Source organism: Musa acuminata, chromosome BXJ2-5 (assembly GCF_036884655.1).
Source record: "Musa acuminata AAA Group cultivar baxijiao chromosome BXJ2-5, Cavendish_Baxijiao_AAA, whole genome shotgun sequence".
NCBI classification, from domain to species: Eukaryota; Viridiplantae; Streptophyta; class Magnoliopsida; order Zingiberales; family Musaceae; genus Musa; species Musa acuminata.
In genome coordinates, this window is record NC_088342.1 from 40,518,441 (window position 1) to 40,541,132 (window position 22,692).

The 22,692-nt window shown below is 42.4% G+C and overlaps 2 protein-coding genes across 4 annotated transcripts; one reads left to right on the forward strand and one right to left on the reverse strand.

The window, feature by feature from the left end:
* Positions 1–724: 724 nt before the first annotated feature.
* LOC103985943 (RHOMBOID-like protein 2) lies at positions 725–12,508 on the forward strand. Of its 3 annotated transcripts, none has more exons than XM_065109475.1 (5): positions 725–977; positions 7,463–7,626; positions 7,745–7,908; positions 7,988–8,238; positions 12,266–12,508. In XM_065109475.1, the coding sequence occupies exons 1-5, from the start codon at positions 856–858 to the stop codon at positions 12,375–12,377; spliced, it is 813 nt and encodes a 270-aa protein (XP_064965547.1). In that variant the 5' UTR covers positions 725–855; the 3' UTR covers positions 12,378–12,508. The 3 variants fall into 3 exon arrangements, with proteins under 3 accessions (XP_064965547.1, XP_064965549.1, XP_064965550.1); XM_065109477.1 differs by having other exon boundaries at positions 7,463–7,596; XM_065109478.1 differs by having other exon boundaries at positions 7,463–7,533.
* A 381-nt stretch (positions 12,509–12,889) lies between these two features.
* LOC103985703 (probable pectin methyltransferase QUA3) lies at positions 12,890–17,756 on the reverse strand. Its single transcript, XM_009403495.3, has 7 exons — positions 16,950–17,756; positions 16,157–16,360; positions 15,841–16,051; positions 15,481–15,742; positions 15,011–15,382; positions 14,590–14,682; positions 12,890–13,294 (listed from the first exon to the last, which is right to left on the reverse strand). Exons 1-7 carry the CDS (start codon positions 17,394–17,396, stop codon positions 13,072–13,074), a joined length of 1,812 nt encoding a protein of 603 aa, XP_009401770.2. The 5' UTR covers positions 17,397–17,756; the 3' UTR covers positions 12,890–13,071.
* Between the last annotated feature and the right edge of the window lie 4,936 nt (positions 17,757–22,692).

Here is a 22,692-nt window from a genome sequence, read left to right on the forward strand (position 1 = left end):
TAAAAATATATATAGGAAGAATCATCTATGTACATTTAGGTTAATATGGTTCCGATTTATTGATTCGAAACTTTCTATTTCTTCTAATATCATCATTACTTAATGATGTGGTGATGTTTTGATTCTTATCAAGTTGCTCGAGGCCGATGATAGATGAGTATTTTTATCAAAACAATGAAAAAGAGATACTAAAAATTAATTATGGAGGTATCATTATATAACATTTTTAAGATAAAATATTAAAAAAAATTATTGAAAATTACTCATACTTTAAGATGATCATTGATTTTTTTTTTCTATTGAAATGGGTGGACAGATCATATTTTCCCCAGGAAGGTTATTCCCCAGTGGCCACATAGACAAGCTTCTTCGTTAGATTTGTTTGCTTTCCATTCGAATGCCAATGAATGTGACTGCAAGGAAAGCTGCTTCATGGTTGAACCCATCAAAAAGACAAGTGTTATTTATTGAAGACACAGCTTTAGGAAGAAGAACAAGCAAAGAATCATTTTAGACCTCATTAAAATTCATTGATTCTACTACTTAAAGAGACCAACCCAACTCTACTCATTACTGTCGGCTTCTCAGCAAAGCTTTTAATTTTTAGAGTGTTCTCTTGTTATTAACCCCTGGCCAATTCGAACGGCGGTTGCGGCCATGTCCGACGCCGACGTCCAGAGGGGCGCCGCCTCCGCCGGTGGGAAGACCATGGGATATGCCGCCGACTCGTACCGAATCCCGGGTAATTAGCCATCGCCGTTCTACTATGACCCCGGAGCCTTGGCGGGGCGGGAGTGGACGTCGTGGATCGTGCCCCTGATCGTGGTCGCGAACGTCGCCGTGTTCGTGGGCATTATGTACGTCAACGACTGTTCTGGCCACCGGAACCCCTATGGCTCCTGCGTCGCCGGGTTCCTCCGCCGCTTCTCCTTCCAGCCCCTCCGCGAGAACCACCTCTTGGGGCCCTCGTCTTCGACGTAACGTCACCGTCCCATCTCGTTGTGACTCTTTTCTTGTCAAATCTGACATAAAGTTGCGATCTTTATTGCTCTGGCTGCTCATAAGTGATAGATGCGGGAAGGAAGAGGGTGGCATAACAAGATAAAAGCATCATATTTCTACACTTTTTTTAACCAAAAAATTCTTTAGGAAATCACCGAAATTTGTTTTTTAGAGTCTTTTTAGAAAATTAGCTGCTTTTTAGTGTCTAAATATGCCCTGTTTTTTAATGCAGAGCATTTTATGAGAAATAAGTATTTGTCAAGTAGATTTTTCTTTCAATTCCCACTAACTTAGCTGACTTACGATATATTTTGGCCCCAAGATATGTCAGATCAGAATCCGCATTAAGGCACTGCTCGACCTCGGGAACCCTGAGCCGACACCACCCCCAAGACACATCAAGTCAGAATTCGTACTAAGGCACTAGTCGGCCTCGGGAACCCCAGGACGACGTCGCCCCCAAAACACGCCAAGTCAGAATTCGAACTAAGGCACTGATCGGCACGTCCACTACGCCAACCTGCGTACGATCGACCCACGTATAGTAATATAAAAACCTCTGGCCAGAGGACGAAAAAATCAATGGATCACTCCACTGACTTGCTCGTCGGAGGGGCCTCGTCGGGTGATCTCGACGAGGGCCATTTTTGCAGAAAAACGCGGCCACCTCACAAAGACGAGCTGCCAACCACTCGAGAATCACCATCTAGTGCACGAAGGAGAGCAGCCAATCGGTCCAGATCCTGACCAATGCCAACCAGCACTTCTTCCCGAGGGCACGAACACCTCACGAAGACGAGCTGCCAACCACCCCGGAGAAGGAGAGACGCAGCTTGGCATACACGGTGCCCGGATCGACACACCAAGGAACGTTGATCAACACCCCGTCGTGAGGGCCCGGTCGACCTCGGCATCCAGCTCAGCCGACAAAAGACTCCCGACATCGACCCATGGACCAGGCCGTGCTGACTCACCAGCCACGACATATTTGTTCACTAACATTTTGATGCTAGAAGGAGGGCCATATCACAGGAGCATCCCGCGGGAGCTCTCCCCGAGGGAGAACTATCGGCCGGTCACCCTTCTGTCGAGCCCAGAGATCAGCCCCTCCCCATCCTTCGAGATGGGGGGATCCCGGCCTCGACGCCAGATCGCTACTGGCGCTCGTTCAACGACCCGGGGTTACCACCTCCCGGACTTATCATGGGACCCTCGGCCATGTCGCTCGAGGCGTTCCTCAGCCTGACCAAGCAAGTACAAGCGATGGCAGGGATGATGTAGATGCTCGTCCCACTCATTCCCTAGATCATGCAGCTAGTAGCTCCTTCGACCGACCCAACCCGGCAACGGTCGAGTGGGGAGCAGGTCGAGACCGGAGAAGCCCGAGAGCAAGCAACGGACCCGAGAGGTCCTCCCAAGCAGAGCATACCCGCACCCTATCAAATCACACAGCCTCGCTCCGAGCCCGACACCATATCGTCCGACTCGGTAGATAACTCGTTCAGGATCCAATTGTCCTGGGTCAACCAATGCCTGGATGAGTTCCAACGCGAGTTTCAGAAATCACAGTGCGAGTTGAACGAAGGCGGCTCGGGTGAATCCTCTTTCACTCAGGAAATACAGGACAAGCCTATACCCCTCAACTTCGGGCTACCCGCATTGGAGACGTACGATGGTGGCTCCGACCCCGCGGAGCATGTCGCCGTGTTTCGGGCTCAAATGGCCCTCTATGGCACCTCCGATGCATTGATGTGTCGGGCATTCCCGACCACCATCAGGGGACCGGCACGAGCGTGGTTCAGCCAGTTGCGCTAGTCCTCAATCGCATCCTTCGACCAGCTCGTCAGGGAGTTTGAGTAGAATTTCCTCGCCAGTGTATGACCCAGGCCTTCCATGGTCACCCTGCTCGCGTTATCTTAGTGCGAAGACGAGTCGCTCTCTTAGTTCGTGGCACGTTTCACCATTGAAATCCGGGGATTTCTGGATGCTTACCCCTCTCTTATTATGCAAGCGTTTCTGATGGGCCTAAAGCCTTCAAGGTTCTTCTGGTCACTGATCAAGAAGTCGCCAGTAACCATCCCCGAGATGCTCTAGCGCGCCAACCAGTACATCGCCACCGAAGCTCTGGTGGTGGGAAAGTGCATGGACAGCAAGAGGCCAAGGGCGGAACAATTCTGGAGAACGACTTCAACAGCCCCGGTGCAACCCCGCCAGAGGCCCGACTAACAATTGCTACTACTCCCAAGGCCTCTGCCTCTCCCTCCGAGCATGTTCCACCTGGACTACGGCCACGCCACAGAAGATTGTCGTGACCTCCAGAACCAAATCGAGGACTTGATCCGAAAGGGTCACTTCGGGCGCTATCTCAAGGAACCTCGAGAAGCAACTCCACGTCCCAGGAGACCCATCGAAAGACACATCGTCATCCAAAATCTCCTACCGAAAAGCCACTCGTGACAAGAGGTCCATAGGCTCGCCAGATCGGCTCTCAACCTGCGCCTCGCCGGCCCAGCTCTTGCCGAGCCATTCTAGATCGGTTCTCACCTACGGCTCGTTGGCCCAGCTCTCATCCGAGTCGCTCCAGATCGACTCTTGACCTGCGGCTCGCTGACCCAGCTCTTGCCCGAGCCGCTCTAGATCGGTTCCTGACCTGTGGCTCGCCGGCCCAGCTCTCATCCGAGCCGCTCCAGATCAGCTCCCAACCTACGGCTCGTTGGCCCAGCTCTCATCCGGGTCGCTCCAGATCGGCTCCCAACCTGCGCCACGCTGGCCTAGCTCTTGCCCAAGCCACTCTAGATCGGTTCTCGACCTACGGCTCGCCGACCCAGCTCTCATCTGAGCCGCTCCAGATCGGCTCCCAATCTACGCCTCGCCAACCCAGCTCTTGCCCGAGCCGCTCCAGATCGGTTCCGACCTTTGGCTCGCTGGCCCAGCTCTCAACCAGGTTGCTCCAGATCGATTCCCGACCTACGGCTCACCGGCGTAGCTCTCATTCGAGCCGCTCCAAATCGGCTCCCAACCTGCGCCTCGTTGGCCCAACTCTTGCCCGAGTCGCTCCAGATTGGTTCCCGACCTATAGCTCGCCGGCCCAGCTCTCATCCGGGTCGCTCTAGATCGGCTCCCAACCTACGCCTCGCCAGCCCAGCTCTTGCTCGAGTTGCTCCAGATCGGTTCCCAACCTACGGCTCGCCGTCCCAGCTCTCATCCGAGCCGCACCAGATCGGCTCCCAACTTGCGCCTCGCCGGCCTAACTCTTGCCCGAGCCGCTCCAGATCGGCTCCCAGCCTGTGCCTCGCCGGCCCAGCTCTTGCCCGAGCTGCTCCAGATCGATTCCCGACCTGCGGCTCGCCGGCCTAGCTCTCATCCGGGTCGCTCCAGATCGCTCCTGATTGGCGACCCGTCAGCACCCCCAGCTCGATTCCTGCCTGGGTCGCTCCAGATCGCTCCCGACTAGCGACCCGTCAGCACTCCAAGCTTAATTCCTGCCCGGGTCGCTCCAGACCGCTCTCGACTTGCGACCCGTCAGCACTCCAAGCTCAATTCCTGCCCGAGTCGCTCCAGATTGCTCCCGACTGGTGACCCATTAGCACCCAAGCACGATTCCTGCCCTGATCGCACCAGATCGCTCACGACTAGCAAACCGTCAGTATTGCAACCGGAACCGAGCTCAACCGCTCAGACCCCAAGCTCAATTCCTGCCTGGGTCGCTCCAGAGCACTCTCGACTGGTGACTCGTATGCACCCCAACTCGATTCCTGCCCGGGTCGCTCCAGATCGCTCTCGACTGGCGACCCGTCAGCACCCCAGCTCAATTCTTGCCCGGGTCACTCCAGATTGCACCTGACTGGTGACCCGTCAGCACCCCAGCTCGATTCCTGCCCAGGTTGCTCCAAATCGCCCCCGACTAGCAACTCGTCAGCCCCAAGCACGATTCCTGCCTGGGTCACTCCAGATCGCTCTCGATTGGCGACCCATCAGCATTCGATTCGGAGCCGAGCATATTTGGTCCCTAGATCCGGGGCCGAGCTCACGCACTCGGTCCCCATATACTCGATTCGGAGCCGAGCATATTCAGTCCCCATACTCGATACGGAGCCGAGCTCACAAACTCAGTACCCAGACTCAATATGAAGCTGAGCTCACGCACTCGGTTCCCAGATTCGATTCGGAGCCGAGCTTACTCGGTCCACAGATCCGATACGGAGCCGAGCTCATGCACTCGGTCCCCAGATCCGATACGGAGCCGAGCTCACGCACTTGGTCCCCAGATTCGATTCGGAGCTGAGCTTACTCGGTCCCTAGATCCAATACGGAGCCCAGCTCACGCACTAGGTCCCCAGATCCGATTCGGAGCCGAGTTTACTCGGTCCCCAGATTCGATTCGGAGCCAAGCTTACTTAGTCCCCAGATCCGATTCATAGCCAAGTTTACCCACTCAGCCAATCCAACGCCCGAGTCGCATCTCGGCCAAATCCAGCATCCGTGCCACGTATCTCGGCCAATCCAACACCCGTGTCATATCTTGGCCAAATCCAATGCCCGAGTCGCATCTCAGCCAATCCAACGCCCGAGTCGCATCTCAGCCAAATCCAATGCCCGAGTCACATCTCGGCCAATCCAAAGCCCGAGTTGCATCTTGACCAAATCCAACGCCCGAGTCGCATATCGGCCAAATCCAATGCTCGAGTCGCATCTCGACCAAATCCAGCGTCCGAACCACACATCTCGACTGATCCAACGCCCAAGCCACACCTCACGGCCAATCTTATGCTCGAGTCACATCTCGGTCGATCCAGCGTCCGAATCACTGGCCTACTCCGTTAAATTGAAGTCGCTCCACGTCGACCCCCGACTCGCAGCCCGTCAAGTCTCTAACCGAGCCACCTCGACTCGCTCGCCGACTTGCAAACTCGGCAATCATAACCCCGAGCCGTGCCAAACCCGTTATCCGACCTACGACATGTCGGTTTTGCCTCGTTGGTTTCGCCACGTCGGTTTTGACACGTTGTTTTCGCCTCGTCGGTTTCACCATGTCGATTTCGACATGTCGTTTTTGCCTCGTTGGTTTCACCACATCGGTTTTGCCTCATCGGTTTCGCCATGTCGGTTTTGATGCATCGGTTTTGTCTCGTCAGGCCCCTGCCTCCCGATCAGTAGAGTCAATCTTGCCCGTAGCATGGGGCGCCGCCCCTCTAAATCGCCCTGCGACGAGTTAATCTAGCTTCCCCTCTTGAGCAATCAGCCTCACTCCGACCCAGGCATGCCGCCCGGCCCTTTAAGGACCCCACAGCACGCCTTGGAGAGGGGGGGGTGGGGGGAGATGGAGAGGTGATACGACATATTTTGGCCCCTAAGACACGCTAGGTTAGAATCCGCACTAAGGCACTGCTCGGCCTTGGGAACCCCGAGACGACGCCGCCCCCAAGACATGCCAAGTCAGTATCCGTACTAAGGCACTGCTCGACCTTGGGAACCCCGAGACGACGCCACCCCCAAAACACGCCAAGCCTGAATCCGTACTAAGGCATTGCTCGGCATGTCCACCATGCCAACCTGCGTACGACCGACCCACGTACAGTAATATAAAGACCTATGGCCAGCATCTGGCCAAGGGAGGAAAAAATCAATGGATCACTCCACTGACTTGCTCGTCGGAGGGGCCTCGTCGGGTGATCCCGACAAGGGCCATTTTTGCAGGAAAACGTGGCTACCTCACGAAGACGAGCTACCAACCACCCGGGAATCGCCATCCAGTGCACGAAGGAGAGCAGCCAATCGGTCCGGATCCTGACCAACGCCAATCAGTACTCCTTCCCGAGGGCACGACCACCTCACGAAGATGAGCTGCCAACCACCCCGGAGAAGGAGAGACGCAGCTCGGCATACATGGCACTCGGATCGGCACACCAAGGAATGATGATCAACACCCCGTTGCGAGGGCTTGGTCGACCTCTGCATCTAGCTCAGCTGACAGAAGACTCCCGATATCGACTCGTGGACTAGACTGTGCTGACTCACTAGCCACGACACATTTGTTCACTGACACTGTCAATGCCTGCTTGTTTGGAATACTGCTTGCTTATTTCAAAGAAGTCATTTTTCTATGGTTAGATTCTGGTCTACAGTGTGAGACCACGAGCTAAAGAGGCCTCTAATGACTTGTGAGAACATTTTGCCGGGTCATATTTGCATAGGACAAACAATTTAGTTGTGTTAATAATCAGGCTGCTGAAATTTGCTATCTTGATAAGTATGAACAGATTAGCCTAACCTTTTATTAGGTTGATCTAAGTCCTCTTTCTCATTTTCTGATCCTTGCTCCGCAAAGAGTGTGCAATCGAATGATGCTTATTATTCACGAAGCAGATGTCTTTGGTGCCTTTGATATAATTAGGCACATAAGTTTATCCTCTAATGGTGGTATCTTACACATGGATCTTGTTCTTGTTTTAATTGCCAGACTGCAGAAGTTGGGTGCTCTAGAATGGGACAAGGTGGTACACCAGCATCAGGGATGGAGGCTTGTGACTTGTATGTGGTTGCATGCTGGTCTTATACATCTGCTTGCCAATATGCTAAGCTTGGTTTTTATTGGTATTCACCTTGAACAACAATTTGGATTCAGTAAGCAATATGTTAGATTGATTGCACACATTGTGAAATCTTTGCTGTTTCTTTTTTTTTTTTGTACTATATTGTGATATCATTCTTGGGCTAAAAGTTCTATGACCATCTTTTGCAGTCTGGATTGGTATAATCTACCTACTCTCTGGATTTGGTGGTAGCATTTTGTCATCTCTTTTCATCAGGAATAGTATCTCTGTCGGTGCTTCTGGTGCTTTGTTTGGACTTCTTGGAGCAATGCTGTCAGAACTAATCACAAACTGGACCATTTATACAAACAAGGTACAAGTGTTGTTATCGAGCTTATTATTCCCTTAGAAGTTATATGTTACATGGTTTTATTTCATCATCTTTTTTGTAGGCTTCTTCTCTGTTCACTCTGTTGGTCATCATCATGTTCAACTTGGCTGTTGGAATACTGCCACATGTTGATAATTATTCCCACATTGGAGGATTTTTGACAGGTTTTCTCCTTGGCTTTGTATTGTTGATCCAGCCTCAGTTTATTTGGTTGGAAGGCCACAATCTGCCTCCTACAGACCGGGTTAAATCAAAATACATGGCATATCAGTATATATTATGGGTGATGTCACTGATTTTGCTAGGAATTGGGTAAGCATTGCCAGACTAGAACTTTACTGATTTAGGTTTCTGTGCATGTCACAGATTTAATGATTGTTACCTTGCTTTTGTTTTTTCATTCTCCTTATGGAACACACCTTACTTAGTTTCAAGTGTAACTTGGAACACAGTACTTGCTACTAGGTTCTGTTCCCATTTTATGAGAAATTGTACATTTATGGATGGATTTGATGTTTCTGGGAAAGAATTTAGTTAGTTAGATGTCCTTATCACATGATTTTTGACAAGCCATTCAATATGTTTTACTTGGCACACATGCAAACCCAATTTCTAGCGACTTAGATTATTCTAGAGAGAATTATGGACATTGAAGATTATGATTTCACCACAGAAAATATCACATTAGTTATATCCATGGAACTATCCACTTGCATCCTACTATAGATTTTCCAGAAGCTAAGTCAACCAAATCCCATGTTTGAGTATTGACAAGTGCTTCAAGTTTTTCATTCATAGCCTTTTGCCAAGAAGGATTAGTGGAAGCCTCATGAAAAGAACAAGGTTAGAGTAGCAAGAACATAGTAACAATGAAATTTTTTTAAACAAGTAGAGGGTTCACATATTGTTTTAGAATGATGAAGAACAATGGTATAAGGATTTGTGTCTAATGTGTCAGAACTAACAACCATATCAAAAGTATCAAAAACAACCATAGTTGGACCATCAGATTGAGCATCCAAAGGAAAAAGATCACATGAGATATTTGTGAATAGTGGATCTCACTAGTGATAGACACATTAAAGAAGACATTCAAAAACATTTTATGTTCCCAAAAGATCGCATGACGGGAGATGCGAAGACGTTTAAAAATAGGGTCATAACATCTATACCTCTTATGTTCAATTCGATATCCAAGAAAACAATATAATCGTGAATGAGATTGTAACTTATTATGCTCATGAGGTTGCAGAAGGACAAAACAAGCACAACCAAAAATTTTGAAGATTGAATAATTAGGGGTTTTACTAAAAGTCACTCATATGATGATTGTTGAACAATAACAAAAGATGGATTACGATTTATTGCATATACAACTGTAAGAGTTGCTTCACCCCAAAAGGTCTCTGAGCAGAAATAGAAAAAAGCATAGCACGGACAAAGTCTAAAATGTGTCTAAGCTTTCATTCTGCTCGTCCATCTTGTTGAGATGTTCCTGGACATGAATATTTTGAAATAGTTCCATGTTGATGAAGAAGAGAACACAACTCTCTAGATTTATATTCTTAGGCATATATATATATATATGTATATGTATATAGCTCACATTGGTTATGCATCAAATAAATCCATGTAAAGCGAGAAATCATTAACAAAAATGACAAGATAATGAGATCCACCCATAGTAGGTATAGGTGATAGACCCCAAACATCAGAATGAACTAAATCAAAAGGTTTGGAAGCAATGGAAGCACTAATAGAAATTGGAAGAGCCATTTGTTTTGCCATCTGACATGACCTGCATTGAAAATAATGAGAAGAAACTGGTCCTAATTGACCACTGGTGACTAAAGGTCATAATCGAGAAAGTGAAGTATGGCCTAATCGAGAATGCCACAAATCCAATGGTATGGGTTTCATAGTTTCTGAGTGGATGCAGCATATGCAGAAGGAATATGAAGTTTAAGTGAGGAAGAATAGACATCTAACTTAACGGCCTGTCCCAATGATCTGACGGGTTTGTTGATCCTACACAATGCAGCTAGTAGAAGAAAAATGAACATCAAATCACAGGTCACATAATTGACCAATTGATAATAAATTTAATGAAAGTTCAGGGACAAGATATGTATCAGAAATTGTCAGATTTGAAGTAAAAATTGAGCCAATATGACCTGAAGTGTTGACCTATTAGCGGTGTGAACCTTAGGGATATTGGATGTAGGAGTTTTAAAAGAGAATTTTGAAGAATCTGATGTCATCTGATTTGAATATGCAGAATCAAGAAGCCAAATAGTATTTACGTGACATGTCAGAAGCTGTAGAGGCAGAATGAATTGATGCACGCGATAGAACTTGGTTGACTATGGCTTCAACATCTGTGGCAGTAAGTTTTAGGCTGATGGAGGAAGACTCATTAGTCGCAACTACAGCAATCTTTTTAGCAAGTTTAGGACAATTTTGAATCATATGTCCAATCTGACAACAATATCTACAAACTGGCTTTTTATACTCTGTATTCTGAGAATAATTTGTTTGGTTTGCTTGCTTTGAGAGGTATGATTGTGTTTTATATTTGAATGATGCTATAGCAGTTGCGAGAACTGTCTCATTTGGAATAGGTTGACGGGCATGCAATGTGGTTCTTGTTTCTTCAGATATGACTTCTGAAAGGACAACATCTAAGAAAGGAAGTGCCTTATGATAAAGCAAAGAGGCCCGAACATGCTCAAAATCATCAGTTAAAGCCATTATAAACTGATTTAATCTTAATCTATCACAATATGTACCAAATCGTGTAGCATCATTTTTGCATTGCCATTGAGGCTCAAACAAAGCAAGTTGATCCCAGAAAAACACCATTTGAGAATAAAACTCATTAACAGACTGACCTGGGGATTGTTTCATATGATGTAGACTGGTGAGGATCTGATATTGTTGAGCTAGATCTCCTGAAGCATAGCGAATAGATAAAAATTCCCAAAGATCTTTTGCAGTACCGAAACGACCAAATGACATATTAATGGATGCAATTGAAGTATTCATGATCCATGTAATAATCTTGTGGTTGCCACTGTCCCATTCCTTAAGACAATCCTCCAATGCTTTTGGGGATTCTGAATTATCTTTAACTAGTGATTGAATACCACCAGTAACATAGCGCTAAAGTTTTCATCCTTTCAAAAAACTACGGATAGCTTGGGCCCAATGAATGTAATTAGTTCCATTTAAAATAATGGAAATAGGTTGAGAAATATCTAATTGCGCCATATCAAAAGAAGAAAATCAGGTAGAATTAGAATTACTAGAAGTGATCACCATATGGAATTTGGCAATGAAGATGAGTTTGGAAATTTACGAACTAATCAAGTCCAAATAAAATTTTAGGCACTTCACAGGGGTTAAGGTAATGGGACTGTGTAAAAATAGATACCTTATTGCTTTGAACTTTGAGACGAGATGGATTATAAAATAAGCTAGGGGAAGTTTGGATGTCTTTGATGCTAGTGTGTTTAATTCATAAGCATACTCCTGCTTTCAGTTGATTTCCTTTTCAATCACTTTCTTATACAGAAAGCAACTTTACATTTCAAGTGTTCTTATGAGGTGCAAAGTACGGATATATAGGAAATAGGAGTTAGAGAGGAAGAGAGAAATGGACATTGCTGCCAAGACATTCTGCCAGAGTTGGCATTTGTAGTGATAGAGTGGCATTTGTAACGATAGATATCTCTTAACTGAGGGTCCGTAGGAATATTTTCTGGGATTTCTTTAGTTGGATATTCTTGCAAGTTATCAAGGATGCATTTATGATAACCTTTTTAAGTGCTATAGGTTTTGCTGTTGATTCGAATTCTATAAATAGCAGTGATACTGTTGAATGATGTTAAACAATATAAAAAGCCTCTGATAATTTTTTTTTAGTTCTATAGTTTTTGCTGTTGATTTGAATTTTATAAATGACAATCATATTTCGGGATGATGTTGAAGAAAAGAAAGGAAAAGAAAGCCTTATATTAAAGGGCACATACTACTTTAGAAGCATTTTCTTAGATGATAAAATGGAATTGAAATCAAATGATGGGAGAAGGCACTCATGCATTAAATTCTCAATCTTGCTTCCAGTTATCTGCTTATACCTATGCATGGGAAAATTAAGGTATTTGATTCCTAAAATCAAGGTTAAATTTTAGCAACTTCATCTTTTGCTCATAGAATCAGATTGATATGTAACTGAAAGATGCCTTTGCGAATACTTTTTTATATTTGTGGTTCTCTTGAGAACCACAAAGATAAAATTGTCACTGATTACATCAGTCTACATTTTTATTGTTTTCAGATTGATTGTTGGCTTGGTAATGCCATTTCGAGGAGTCAATGGGAATGATCATTGCCACTGGTGTCACTATTTGAGTTGCTTACCGACATCTCGGTGGAGCTGCAGAAATTGAAGAATGAAGAAGTTAGCCACTTGGGTTTTTCTTTTTCTTCAGAACACATTGGATATATGCGTGCTCGAGTGACATGTTACATTCCGCTTACCTGTAGGTTCGCAGCAAGCAGATTGAGATAGATCACTGGGTGTTGGAGTGATTGACCACATGTTTCTACCATCATATGGGAAGTGGATGTAATTTTATGGTCTACAATTCTTTCAATATATTCCCATGTGTTTATTGTCTTGTATGCGTGTGGAAGCAAGTTCTTACAATTCTGATATCCAGGAAAATCTATGATCAGGTGTTTGACTTCATAAACATGCATTAACATGCTTACTATGCCGTCATAATACTTAATAGTCGAAAGATGAAGATTAACATGTTTTTCCTGTCACAATATGATCGATGAGAAAAAAATGTGAGTTCCATCTTGCATATGGATCGAGTACTTCATCAGATGGTACACCTGTCTGAAACAAGTTTGATGCGTGCAGGAAAACAAACCCTTGCAGTTCGAGAAAAAAGAATAGAAATGAGCGAAACTTGAATTGCTACTTGGTTCATCTTACAATGCGGAACATAAACAATATGTAAATGGAGCTAATTGCATCTCCTAACATCATTACTCGAATAGCTACATTTGCTTCTCCCCTCCCTGATCCACAAAAATGAAAATTAAAGGGAAAAACCGATCATCTTTAGCATATCAACTGGAGGTTGCAGGCAACGTCCAAAATGTTTTGGTTGCCACCAGAATCTTCTCGCCGGCACGGGATTCTGGCTCACTCTCGTGCACATGGACAGTCCACCGGATTGCACGAGCTATGTGTGCGGCCTTATCTATGACTTCTGGTGAGTCTCTCACCACAGCAGTTCCTTCTGGACGTAACATGCGATCCATCTCCACCATCAAATCAACCAAGCTACACCTGTGACAAGTGAACCCGGTCATGACAATTTAATTAGTCTAGGATCCCAAAAACTTTTATTTAGACTCAGATTCTATAATTTCTGATGGTTGACTTTGAAGAACTTCTAAATGCAAGAAGACTCGAGTAATTGTTTAGAAATCCTCTGTGACATCATGTTGGAAATTGGAATGATGAACGACAAAAACTAAGGCATGTTGCTTGGCTGCTTCTGACATTGTAAATGATACTTGAAAAGAACCAAAGAATGACCTTGCTTGCCATCGATCATCATCCTTAATATTGAATGATCATATCAATTTCATGGAAAAGCACAAACAAACAAGATGAACTCTTTAACACAACAGGGTATTTTATTATTCACCTTTATATGGATGCTTTGTATCGTACATTATCTGCAACCAAACTTTGAAATGCACAAGTCTAAATTGCAATTGTCATGGTGGTTTAGGCAGACGGATGGAATGCAAAACTAAAGCAAAAAGAATGAGATAATGGTAAGACTATCACTACTCTATCAGAGACTTTAAATAAGGGTATGAATCCTTCATCAAGTCAGATGTGGATATGAATCCACTTTTGGCTGAATCCACTCCCTTGAAAAAACTGATAGAGAAATGTATGAGTAGGGTTACCCAAGTTGCCTGTTTATACATTAAAGATAGGTTTCAAAAATATGTGATATAAGTGCAGCCACATTTATTCTCAACAATGGGACAGATGTTCAAATTCCAATTCGAATGACTTTATAGTATGAGCATTCAGAAAAGTAAACACAGATAGTTGGATTAGATTTGGTGCTATCAAACTTCATGTGTAGACTTATGATGTGGAACAGTGAAGATTATGGTTGATATCGAGTATTGAGTAGTTAAATGAATAGAGAAAAATATCCATATATACGACCAAAAAATATTTATGTTTTTGTTTCCTTTTCAAGTTCATCAAATCCAAATATCTGAATCCAGCTCCAAATTTATCATTCCACTTTGCATTCATAATTCCAATCTGAATTCATATATTATGTTATCAAATTGGAATATTTCAAAAACCTATCTACTTGAAATGGCATCTGTTACAGGCCCATTGTGAGCAGATTTTACCCCATTAGCTTTCACCCCTACTGACAAGCATATGGTGTAAAGCTCATAGATGGTTAGTTATAGAATTAAACCTATAGTAGCTGAGTCTTTCAGTAACTGATATTAAATAAACAAAAAAAAAATGGTATTTCATGTCCACCAACTTCTTCATATTGATTGTTACCAACACTTAGACAATCAAATTCCACATACCTGTTCTTGCCTGAAGTATCTCTTATCAAAGAGTTAATTCCAGCCACATGAATGAGATCATAGGTTCTTGGGTAAGTGGAGAAAGCTTCACACCTAGCACCACAAACAAATCACCATTATGTCTAGATATTAGAGTGCTTCATATGTTGCCAAAACTATAAATATATATAAGAGAAGCATAACTCTAAATCAACAAATCCAATAAAGATAAACCACGATCAACTGGAAGAAACACTTTCTACATCACCAAATATATAGGATAAGCATGTTCCCCCAAAAAGTACTGCCAGAAAAACAAATTACAGAGTTTGGTCGGGCCTGAGGATTCTAGCATGTAAACAAAGTTAATTCAAGTATGTCATAAGTAAGTCTGTAATAAGTAATACCAACTACGATAAGATTAAGAGTAGAGATATCTTACCAGTCATGATATACTCCAACAAGACCTCTATCATAAATAATACCAAGAGTTAATGGCTTTCTAGCGGGGACAACATTCATGACCCAGACCGGCTCAGAACTTAGAGATGCTGCGAAGCCTCCAAAGAAAGCATTCATGTCCATAACATTGCGTATCTGTGGAGACCCTAGCTTCACACCAAGTGATTTCTTATAGTATGCAACTCGTCTTGCCCAGCGCCTTGTGTCAGCGTCAAATACGTCAATTCCATTTTTCATTAATGAGACCCTTGCAGGTGGCTTTGACAGCCTCTTTGGCCATTTAGGAATGGATCCAATAGATGTTTCTGATGAAAGGGGGACTTTACTGACACACTTTTTTAACTTAACATACCTACAAAAAAAGTTCAACATTAATGAGTAATATGTAACCTATCATTTAAAGGTGGCCAATGGCAGGTAAATATATATGAAGAAATTCATAAAGTTTACCATGCTTCGTTCGGGTCATCATTATCACTGCACTGATCAAGCCTAAAATTGCCTAGGTTAGGAAGACAAGAAGCACCAGAAGGCTTCTTCCAGATTGCAGTATTACCATCTACAGCAATAAGTTCATAACATAACGCATGAGCCATGGCCTGAAGATCAGCCCACTCCTTGTCCTGTTTAGCCCATTGCACGGGTGGACCTGATATTACTAGATATCCTTCTGGTCGAAGCAAACGATCCACTTCGATAAGATAAGTTCCATCTGCATTTCATTGATTATGTTAGAACTTTGATGAACAAGAACACCAAAATGTGGATCCAAGCACTTGACAGAACATCTATAGCCACAAGAAATCTCACTATGGGCAGTAAAGGGAATCAAACACCGTGAACAATGAACAAGGTCAAATGAGTATGCAGGGAATGGCAGTCGCCGAGTGCCCAGCATGGCAACAAATGCAGGCACCCCTCGTTCTAATGCAAACTGTATCTGGGATTTATGTGAGTCCCTTGGAGCAAATGAAATGGTCATGATATTCTCCTTAAGGAGGAAACCACCAAAGCTCGCCACCTACATGGATAAGGATACTATATATCTTAATTTAAATTACAAGAGAAAAGAACAAAACATGCATGAAAAGAAGCTTCATAGCCTCAATAGCAATAGATCTCTTACCCCACATCCCATGTCCAAAGCCGTCCTTACAAGGCCTTTGTTCATAGGGATAAATTGCCCAAGCTTTGCAATATACTGTTCAGCCCCATCAGGGAACATAGTGCCACCACCTGGAAAAATAAAATATGGGCCTTCTTCCTTCATCCAACCCTGATGGCCTTTCCTCTCTGCAATTTTGTCATATGGCATGTTATCATGCCATATCTGCACAGGAAGTAGTACACTTATAGCAAGTTTATTCAATTAACAATAATAAAACAAGAAAATGATGCTAATTACAAATACTATACAAGGTTAACACGAATGCCACTGGGCTATTACTTGCTAGGGTGTCTTACGGATGAACAAACCAATTGGTATGGGACTTCTTAGCGAATGCTGAATTGTGAGTAATTACGCCTGAAAAAATTGAATTTCCAGCAGTTGCACGAAGATAGCAACAAGTAATCAGCAACATATCGGGATTACAAGTTCATTGAATTCATGCATGAAGTCGTTGCTATGAGAACTAAAAGAAAATTTCTAACAAACGTCATTGCAACTCTAGTTGTTTCTATCACAAAGGTGGTTTCTTCAATGTATATAAGCGCATATAGGCACATAGAGAACTATCCTACAATTCCTCACTCGAGATCTAATCCTTCAAGCTCTGTTTGATAGCCGCTCCACTGGATGAAAATAAGAGCGGCATGGATTTACTACATATGCCCTCAATTTCCAGATCCAAAACTACTGCATGACCAACATGAAATGCAACAGATTGGAGGGAGCAGAAGCGAAGGGCGGAAGGCACCTTGTGGAGGCTCTCGGGCCACGAGACGGGAATCCGGTACCCCTTGGGCGGAGGGACGAGGCAGAGCGGCATCTCCTCCGGCGGCGGGCAGTGGCGCTCGCGGTAGAAGTTCATCTCCCTGCTCAACTGGCTGTTCCGGCGGGGGTCCTCGCACGGCATGTTGTCCACCTCCTCAGCCGAGCAGGCGTCGATGACGACGGTTCGACCGGCGGCGGAGGAAGGAGGGTCGAGGAGGGCGAGGATGCGCTGCCGCTGGCGGGGATCGTCGGTGGAGGAGCGGGCGAGGGCGCGACGGCCTGAGGCGGCGAGGGAGTCGCCGAGGGAGGTGAATACAAGGACGAAGAAGACGAGCACGGCGGCGAAGAAGGCGGCGGAGACGAGGTCGAGAAGCGTCCACTGCCGGCCCCCCGGCCCGCGACGCCCCGGCGGTAGGTTCACGTGTCCCATCGCCCTCACCGGATCGGGTCGGATCCGATCAAGCCCAACGGAAGGGCAACAGGGGAACCCAAGATCTGCTGAAAGATCGGATCGCTTCCCCCTCTCTCCCTCCCACTCCTTGTCGGTATCAAGCAATTCTAGAGAGAGAGAGAGAGAGAGAGAGAGAGAGAGAGAGAGAGATCTCAACGAGTGAGATGTGAGCGAGTGAGAAATCCTCCTAATAACTCCGCGTCTGCCTCCCTGAGAGAGAGAGAGAGAGAGAGAGGGAGAGAGAGAGGTGCTGGTAAGATGGCACTAGTGGAGAGTGGGATGGGAAGAGAGGAACGAAGTGGGGTGGTTCATCACCGACTTGGGGTGCTCAAAGACCGTCTTCAGGTACCTCTGCAGCGATCCGACATGCCTCAGTGAGACACGTTTATATATTTTATTACAAATAAGTCATATAATACGATACTGTCTATATTTAAAATAATATTTTTTTTAGAACATAGAATATATAGTTTCTCTCTAATCATATATAGTTATAGTTAATATTACTTATTACTTATAAATAATAACTTGATATTACTTATAATATATATATCATAATAATATATGTTTCCAATATATAAAAATATTAAAACGGATAGTAACTTACCCTCTATTTTAGTGGATCTAATATTTTTTTTATAATTGTAATGATTTTTTTTATTTCTTTATATCGAAAAAAATATTGTCTTAAATCCGAATATTATCAATTTATGTTAATATAAATAATTTAGTTTATAAATTTTTTGATAATTTATCTTTTATAAAAAAAATAAAAATATTTATTTCTTATAATATGATATGATTTGTGGCTCTTTCTTAACACAGAAGTGAGATATCTGCATTACTTAACCGATTGCTCCTAATCTTTAATAATAGACATTAAATGTTGTCAAAATATAGATGAGATATAAACCTTGCTGGCTATTCCACAAATCAACTCTAACCCATTATAACAGAAGCCAATTGATCAAAATAACAATTATAATCCATGCAATAACTGACTTGATTTGATGATTTTAAAAAGTAGATTTAGCTTTATTCCCATTGACTCAGTTTCTTCCAAAGCAACAAATAATTTTATCCATAGATTATTCATCTTTGCTGTCTTCAAGGATCATTGCTTATCCTTTCCTTAACAATGTATATAGTAATTATAAGTATTTGGATGGAATTAGACTATCACACTCGATCATATAATTGAAGATAATGAGTTCCATCCGATTAAGAGCTCTGATTTTTAGAGTATTTCTCTTGCGTCCGCATCGATTATGATAAAAATATATTAATATCATCGTTACTTTACATCATAAAAACAAATAAATGAATGAATATATATATAGACGATCGTTGATCATACAGAGTCACACCTCACAAGTTTTCGACATCACCCGAAAAAGAGCATTAGAAGAAGAGACGAGGAGAATCATTGTTGTTTTAAAGATGTCATTTATGTTCTAACACATATTTATCTCATACGAGAAGATGAATAAATTTACTTAATTCTTAATGCTATATAAGAAGCTTATCAAATTTGTTTGCATCACATTGTCTGTGAGGATGTACATTAAATTGGACTGCTGCTGCAAGGAAGGCACCACTAAATGATGTCACCAAAAATACAAGACTTCTTTCTGTGTCTTGAGATGGTCATATGTTGCTGGTGACAGATGTTTCATGTTGAAACATCTATCACCCCATCTATCACTTGTTTGGAAGTATATTTTAGATGTGGATTGACTTTCCATGTACATTTTTAAAATAATTTAATTATTAATATTTTTTCAGATCATATAATAACATTGACATTTCAGTATTATAGGTTGCCTAATAATCTTTTAAATTCTTAAAGATCCCTGTGACATTATCTAAAATTATAATATTACCATATGAAAATTTTTGTAACATTACATACATTTATTTATTATTTTTCTTATTTATTTAAATAAAAAATATGTATTCACTTTTGAATAAATACAAACAATATCAAAAGGGTAAATTTATTACATAATATTCAATAAACTTTTGAAATATAATTTTACTAAACAATACTCATATAAATACATCGTGGTGTTTTGCTTTGATCAAAGTAGATCAATTGATGAATCAATCGAACATGAAATTTTTGAACTCATCTTTCATGTATAGCATTAAATATAATGGAATTCTCTTTCTAGCTTATACAGGTGATTGATTACACGACTTCAAATGGGCCGTGAGAGCCTTTTCGGCTCGGCCCAAATGGCAAATGGTTCAGCCCGATGGACATATCGATCAATAACATCACCTTATTAATTTTTGTATTTGATATATATATATAATATCCTTATTAATGTTTATTTTAATTATGTGACACTATGAAATAAAATAAAATAAATATATTTTAATTTTAATATATATAACACTCTTTTGATATTTAAAATAAAATAAAAGAATAAAATATGCTACTATATAGCAAGTGATATTTGATACAAAAGGTATGTTTATAGATGATTTATATAATTATCGATGTTCAGTGAAAGGTTTAATTTCGTGGTTGATGGTCTTTCATACGAAGAGTCGTTCAAATCATCGGCTGTGATGTTATAGTTGCCCCTCACATAATATTGATACATAGGTTTGAACGGAGATCGAGTGTCGATCACGCACTGATGGGATGCCCGAATGCCCACACCTTATCTCGTTGATGTCATGTAGAAACATAAGCATTGGGTTCGAGTTTGTCGGCGTGAATTGAGTCAACCGTTGACCGACAATTATTGTGTAGGTGGTGGTGAGTCATCTACTTCTTCCACGTAGCGGCGTCTAAAGCCCACAAGGAAGGAATGGTTGATTGAACATGTGCTGCAAAGCGTTCGTTTGACCGTAGAATCTTTCTTTGCCTTGTCGGCAGAGTAATGTGGTGTTCATGAATTGACCATTTTAGGTCCTTCATTTGCGCTTGTTCTCATGGTGTGCCACACATGCGCTGGTCAAAGTCTTAATTTAATCTTCGATACGACAAAGACATCAAACGAACAAAAACAAAAAGCCAATAGATGCACATGCTTTACTCGATTGGGCATAATTCAAATAAATTTGGACACAAAGAATTGCATGTTTTAGACTCCAATATTCCAGGAGACAAATATTTTTAATTGAAACAGTAAAAAACTTAAGTTGTGAGGAAATGACCTCATATATATTTTTTTAATTTTAACACGTATAAGTAGAATTAGTAAGATTGAACTGTAAGCTTGTCTTGATTAAACGATTACTTATCTCAGAAACTTAACATATTGGTAATTGTCCAATATAATTACCCTTTTGTTTTAAGTGTGAGTCACAAAAATAAGATTAGGTTAACTAATATTAAAGATTTGACCTCTCAATTTATAAGTAGCACCGTTATATTAATATTTTAGGTATAAAAATTATTAAATAAAATTTTTAAATCTCAACCATCGATAAGTTTGGATACATTACTATCATATCAGTGCCTTATGTAAGATTTGTCTTATTGGTTGTTGAAAAAATCTAGGGGACGATATCACATGGCACAGCGAAAGAACATAAAAAAGAAATCTCTAAATTTCCAAAGATGTGTTCTTCATCATGCGAAGATTGTTGCGCAAAATCCACGAAACTTAAAACTACGTATATGAAAGATTATGCTATCTAGGGAGATCGTATATCCCTAAATCTCTACAGATCTCTAGGAGATGGTGAAGGAGGTCAATCGTCTTCCTCTCTAGTGGTGATCCACACAATAGGGCTGCGACGATACTGTCTTCCTCTCTAGTGGTGATCCACACAATAGGGCTGCGACGATACTCCTCAAATCTCCAAGCCTACTATCTGAGGAGGAGAAGGAGAGGAAAATAGGAGATGATAATCCGAAAATGCTCTAGCCTATGAACCATTGGTTCCCTCCTATTTATAGAGGTCCTTTGTCAACTTAACTTTAATGGATCCTACTCTATTGGGTATTGGATCTCCATCCAACTATCCAAATATTTTTGATTAGTGGATCTCTATCTAATAACCTCTTATTGACTCTTAATGAATCTCATCCATAAGATCCAATAATTCAGGGGCTTATTGGATATCCAATAAGATAGGGGCTCCGATGGATATCTCATATTTGAACCTCTACTCATCGCAATGCCTACCATATGTGTGTGACCCTCTAGGCCTAATATCGAACTGGCTATGAGTCATACCTATCAGAACTCCTTCTGGCTTAGTAAATTATTATCTTCATAATAAGTCACTCAACTCATCGACTACAAACGTACTATGCCACTACGTTGCAATCCCCAAACAATACAAAGGAATCTAATCTATTGGACCTGTCTGTCCTCAGAGATCATATACCGGGAATTGGTGCTGTCAGACCCATACGGTTTCTACTCGAGTCTCGCTCTAATCGGGTTCTCCCGGAGAACTCTTTCTTTCTCAATCTGAATGACCATGGCCAGGGATTTGTCTGAGCAAGGACACATTGGATATTCCTCTCATGACACCGAGAGTGGATGATCCTCTATCGACACTTAATAGTCCTCGTAAGGTTGGCTACCACTCCCGAAGACTGACTGTGCTAGATCTGGAACTTCCAGATCTATAAGTCCGATATCAAAGAGTGGAGTACTTATATAGGACATCTTTAGTGTCTCAAGTCTAAGGACTCGATGCATCACTGGTACTACGGAATCATTGTCTAACAATAAGACATCATCAACCATCCAACATTCCGTAAGCAGATCAATCAGTGAACTCATTCCCAAATGAACACCTGTACTGTATCCATAGTGTCCCCACACGAGCAACTATGAGACCAATTACATATATCATATGGACGGGTATATAGCACACCAGTCTATTTGGTTATCTCGATGTCCCTCTCGAGTAACCTATAACCGGGATTATTTAGGATCTGTGTTTAAAAACGAATCGGTCTCATTATCATGATCGTATCACGATATGATTCCCATTGCACAGATCCATAAATATCACAATATATTCAAGTAACAAGCAATATAAAGTGATAAAATATCAAATAATAATAAGCAAAAAGACTACGTGTCAAGTCACACGTGTCATCACTTAAGTGATTGGCTTGCAGAACACCTATGACTAGCATATGTATCACATTGTCTTAGTGTGTCATGTTTTAGCATAGTGAGGTGTGCCAATGGTACAGAAAAAAGTGTCAAAAATTATTTTAAAATTATATATATATAAAAAAAAACTTAGACTAAGATTTTTAAGTTAAAATAAATATAAATATAATATATTT

Bases quoted from the DNA above. Each gene is read 5' to 3' on its own strand.
- LOC103985703 (XM_009403495.3), bottom strand. From the start codon at position 17,396: ATGGGACACGTGAACCTACCGCCGGGGCGTCGCGGGCCGGGGGGCCGG. The intron at 16,361-16,949 runs GTGCCTTCCGCC...CTTCCTGTGCAG, and splicing joins GGCCCGAGAGCCTCCACAAG to ATATGGCATGATAACATGCC. The intron at 15,383-15,480 runs GTAAACTTTATG...CTTTTTTTGTAG, and splicing joins GATGACCCGAACGAAGCATG to GTATGTTAAGTTAAAAAAGT.
- LOC103985943 (XM_065109475.1), top strand. From the start codon at position 856: ATGTACGTCAACGACTGTTCTGGCCACCGGAACCCCTATGGCTCCTGC. The intron at 978-7,462 runs GTAACGTCACCG...TTTAATTGCCAG, and splicing joins TTGGGGCCCTCGTCTTCGAC to ACTGCAGAAGTTGGGTGCTC. The intron at 8,239-12,265 runs GTAAGCATTGCC...TATTGTTTTCAG, and splicing joins CTGATTTTGCTAGGAATTGG to ATTGATTGTTGGCTTGGTAA.